General features: G+C 37.1%; 1 protein-coding gene across 1 annotated transcript; it reads left to right on the plus strand.

Annotated features, from left to right (window-relative positions):
- Positions 1-1,012: 1,012 nt before the first annotated feature.
- On the plus strand, positions 1,013-4,514 carry LOC119419021 (anterior gradient protein 3). The gene is made up of 7 exons (XM_037686317.1): positions 1,013-1,036; positions 1,488-1,590; positions 1,780-1,843; positions 2,067-2,119; positions 2,534-2,610; positions 3,876-3,939; positions 4,423-4,514. Exons 2-7 carry the CDS (start codon positions 1,494-1,496, stop codon positions 4,512-4,514), a joined length of 447 nt encoding a protein of 148 aa, XP_037542245.1. The 5' UTR covers positions 1,013-1,036; positions 1,488-1,493.
- The last annotated feature ends 456 nt before the right edge of the window (positions 4,515-4,970 follow it).

Consider the following 4,970-nt stretch of genomic DNA (forward strand, 5'->3'; position numbering starts at 1 on the left):
ATAGATAGATAGATAGATAGATAGATAGATAGATAGATAGATAGATAATGTAGCATAAGGACACAAAAATAGAGCAACAATAAATAAATAAATAAATAAAATTAGAGGTCATGGTCACTTCATTGAATTTAACTGAAAATAACTAACAAACTAACTAAATAAATAAAAGTTACAAGAACTGAATGTCATAGCTGTAATTTGTTGAACGAGTTGAACGAACCTGGAAGGTTCAGATAATTTAGGACACACTGAAAAAGAAAACGTACAGAAGAAACTTTAAACAGAAAAATGGTCTCTCAGCAATAAAACAACAAAACATTTGTTAATTTATAGACTCTAAAATTAGGAAGATATAACCTCAGACAAACAACAGTACATGAAATATTATAGTGTTATTTTATTTTAGAAAAAAAATAGGCCTTTAATTCACAGGCAGTATGACAACAATTAAATACTCCATGTTTTAAAAGCTTGTAAAACCACATTTAAAAAATAAAATTAAAGTAACTATCTTCTTTGGTACTCACATTTGTGGAGAATTTCATCCTCTAGTCTTTTTATATCATTACTTTAGTATTTTCACATTTATGGACACCAATACAATCCTTTTACCAGGCTGAAACTTTAAACTTGACTATTTAAACACAGATTATTTTTATTATCAGCTATCAGAGTCCCGTTTCACACCAGATTATTGTGGCAAACAGAGGAGTTCATGCTCAGCTGAGTGACTGGAACATATCCTGCTAATGTACCTGCCAAACCAGCCCAAATCATTAACCTTCCACCCCCGTGCTAACAACTGGTATATGTTTAATTGTGATTATTTGCGTTCAAACGTTGTTACAAAGGCCATCGTGCGGGTTTATATGGGTGCAAATGTGTATGTGGTAATGAGTAATGGCATTTTCTTTGTTCCCTATTTATAGCAGCACCTGTTTGTCAGGTTCAGTAAAAAAAAAAAAAAAAAAGATTAAAGAAAAGGGAAGGCAAACAGAACAGCAAGCACAGACGCTTGGTGCTTCACACTGACAAGGTAAGACTTCCACCATTCAGTTCACTTCAGAAGACAGATATCAATATCTGATTATTTTAAAAGCCTATAGGAACAAGATGAAGCTTTTCTAAATGTTTCAAAATGTTGTGTTTAATGACAGGTTTGCAAAATAACGGCTTTAACTGTGTAATATTTGAAACAAATCCTAAAATTGTCTAAATTAAATATTGGGTTTCTTGTTTTGCTGCAAAAACTTCTCAGGAAAGAGGCTTATCAAGAAGCTTTTTATCAGAGTGCTGATTTCACTTAAATAAAACTCTATAGAGACGTTTTGAATAGCTTCTCTACACAGACACATAATTCCCCGGCCTGTCAAACATGTTTGGTGACTCGCTGAAGCGTGCTTTTAAAACTCTGAGATTGCAGCTGTCCAGAAAGTGTTAAATGTTCTCGTTGCTGAGTATTTTAATTGAACAGCTGGTCGTTACAGAAGGGAATGATGCTTCGCTGGGTCACGTTGGCTCTGCTCGTTGGCGTCTGTGCCGGTGCAGGGGAACAAAAGAAGAAAGTGAAGGCTCCGTCCCTGGCAAACGGTGGGTTATTCATTTTTTTTTTTTTGTCAGCATGCACAACTCCTGTTAAAGCCTTTAAAATGGTTAGAAAATAATATTCATTGCAGTCATTTTGAGTTTTTCCATCACGTCGTACAATTAAAAACTGAGTTTTGCCTGCAAAACTCATTGTTTTTCATCAAATCCAAAGAATATCTGTTTTTATTTCAGGGTGGGGGAATAATATTAAATGGGTGAAAACGTATGAGGAGGGCCTATCAGAAATGAAAAAAAGGTAAGACTTTAAACGCATTATTTAATCTTATTTCATTCAGTTTTAATACGTTAGAGCATTTAAAAGTGAAGAGCACATTTAGATTAATCATCAGTCATTATAAAACTGACACGGCCATTCATTTTCTAGTTATTTGTGGTATAAGGCTGCGTTCACACCCATTAGTGTGTTTATTGTGTTGAGGAATGTACTGGGCTGTTTCACTGTGGTTTCACCTTCCCAGTCAGAAACCCCTGATGGTTATTCATCATCTCGACAACTGCCCACACAGCAAAGGTAATGCAACAGCGCTGCCTTTTCACTCATTGAATTTAAAGAAATAAGATGTTACATGTAAAAGTTGACATGCACACAACCTGCAGTGTATTCCTGAAGACCTGCACACTCACATTCAGCTGACGCCCGTGCAGGAAAAAGTCTGCTTCCTACTTTATTAAGTTTGAATAAAGAACTTTAAGACAATAAAACTAAACCTTTATAATGCTCATGAGAAAGAGTTGCATCCACTTCAAAATCCTGTAGAGGAAGTAAAAGTTGCAGAAAGTTGAAGGTGCATTGGACGTATATTTTATTGATGTTATTTTATAACTTGTTTCGTGACCTGCAGGGAGTCAGTGCAGAAAATATTCTGCAGTAATATCATGAATCCATTAAGGCGGGTTGAGAACCTAAACAGAATCATTTCCACAGCACTGAAGAAGGCGTTTGTTGCTGATAAGTCCATCCAGAAAATGGCCAAAGAAGACTTCATCATGGTCAACTTGATGGTAAATAAAGATTTCACACATCGGTTTCTAACAGGGCGACATGGTGGTAGAGCTGTTGTTTCTCAGCGAGAAAGTTGCCGGATCAAATCCCAGCCGGGGGTCTTTCTTGGTGGAGTTTGCATGTTCTCTCCGTGGGTTTTCTCCGGTTTCTTCCCACAGACCAAAAACATGCATGTTAGGCTGATTGGTAACTCTAAATTGTTCCTTTGTGAGTGAGAGAGTGAATATTTGTTTGTCTCTATGTGTCCCTGTGATGGACTGGAGACCTGTCCAGGGTGTCCCCCGCCTCTCGCACAGTGATTGCTGGATATGGGCACCAGTGACCCCTGTGACCCAAAGATGAAGAAGTGGGTAAAGATGATGGATGGATGGATGGATGGATGGATGGATGGATGGATGGATGGGTGGGTGGATGGATGGATGGATGGATGGATGGATGATGGTTGGATGGATGGATGGATGGGTGGGTGGGTGGGTGGGTGTATGGATGGATGGACGGACAGATGGATGGGTGGGTGGATGGACGGACAGATGGATGGATGGATGGATGGGTGGATGGATGGATGGATGGATGGATGGATAATGGATGGATGGATGGATGGGTGGATGGACGGACAGATGGATGGATGGATGGATGGGTGGGTGGATGGATGGATGGATGATGGATGGATGGATGGATGGATGGGTGGGTGGGTGGGTGGGTGGGTGGATGGATGGACGGACAGATGGATGGATGGGTGGGTGGGTGGGTGGGTGGGTGGTTGGTTGGGTGGATGGATGGATGGATGGATGGACGGACAGATGGATGGATGGATGATTTATAACAATCCAAATCTTACAAAGCTTCTGAAAAACAACAACATTAAGAACAGAATGGGAGATGTTAAATGTGCTCATTGCAAAGTATAAAATCAAACATGTAAATAAGTTTGTCCTGGGGTTATCAAACGGTGCAGTCTAAAGAATTGACTCGGGTAGTTTTCAGTTGATATGTAATTCTGAAATGCGGGTGTGCAGTCAATGTAAACAAAGCTCTCGGCATATCTGTTTATTTCTTCCAAGTTCTGAAAATTAAGAACGCTTTGAATGTTGTTTATCTGGTCTTCTTGACTTTGCAATGAGTGCCTTTAGAAGAATTATGGCAAATGTAATGTGGATTTTTTTTTTTGTTATTTTGATAAACAGTGCTTTCATGCTTTTTATATTTAAAATTCCACATTTGCAAATAATGCGACTGATGCAACTATTATTTTGTTGTTCGATAGGAAGAGACTCCAGACAAGAATATGGCACCTGATGGGTATTATGTTCCCAGAATCCTCTTTGTTGGTAAATATTTAAAACATTCTTCATTTAATAATTATATTTCCAATGTTATTTGGAACTTTAAACAAATTAAATATGCATTTTTTAAGATTAGTTAGGATCACAGCTACCTAAAGTACACTTGTGGCTTTGATTGCAATGAATTTGATAAACATTTCTTGACCAGTTTATTGTTAATCCTTAACATAGTAAGAATAAAAAAACAAAATCACCAGATTTTTATTTAAAACGTTATGCAAGCCAGCCGGTGATATGCAATTATTCAAGAAATGATGTTTAAATAACAAATAAAATGAGGTTAAGTAAGAAAACAGAACTGTAAGTTTAAATTATGCTTTCTACGTGTTCAAACTTACAATAAATGTAGTAATTTACTTTTTTTTCTCAATTTTCTACTTTTGCACAGTCTTTTTATTAATTGTCACAGAAACACAGAACTATTTTCAGAATCCAGTAATCTTTGGTGTCATGTGTGTCATTCTGCAGATCCATCTATGACCGTACGGACAAACATCATAGGAAAGCACAGCAACCACCTGTACACCTACCTGCCGGAAGATATGGAGCACCGTAAGTGACCGTAAACTCTCCTAATGACCGTTTGTTGTTCTGCTCACCTGTCAGCAGCCTGCACACACTTCACTTCTCCTGTTTCAACCTCTGACACGGTCCGAGGAGCTGAAATTTAAACACATTTTAAAGGTGGATGTATTCATACCGCCTGGAACATCACTTTGTCTGTTCAAATTGATCTGAAGAAGAGAAAGATTTTTAAAATGTACTAATATACACACATTTTTACGATGGAGTATTAGGGCCATGCTAAGAAAAAAATTATTACATTACAAGAAAAAAGTCATAATATTACGAGAACAATGTCATAGTATTACGAGAATAAAGTCAAAATATTACGAGAATAAAGTTGTGATATTACGTGAATAAAGTCGAAATATTATGAGAATAAAGTCGTACAAGAATGAAGTCGAAATATTACGAGAATAAAATTGTAATAATATGAGAATAAAGTTGAAATA

This window comes from Nematolebias whitei, chromosome 13, assembly GCF_014905685.2.
Source record: "Nematolebias whitei isolate Nwh7 chromosome 13, NemWhi1, whole genome shotgun sequence".
Classification (NCBI taxonomy): Eukaryota; Metazoa; Chordata; class Actinopteri; order Cyprinodontiformes; family Rivulidae; genus Nematolebias; species Nematolebias whitei.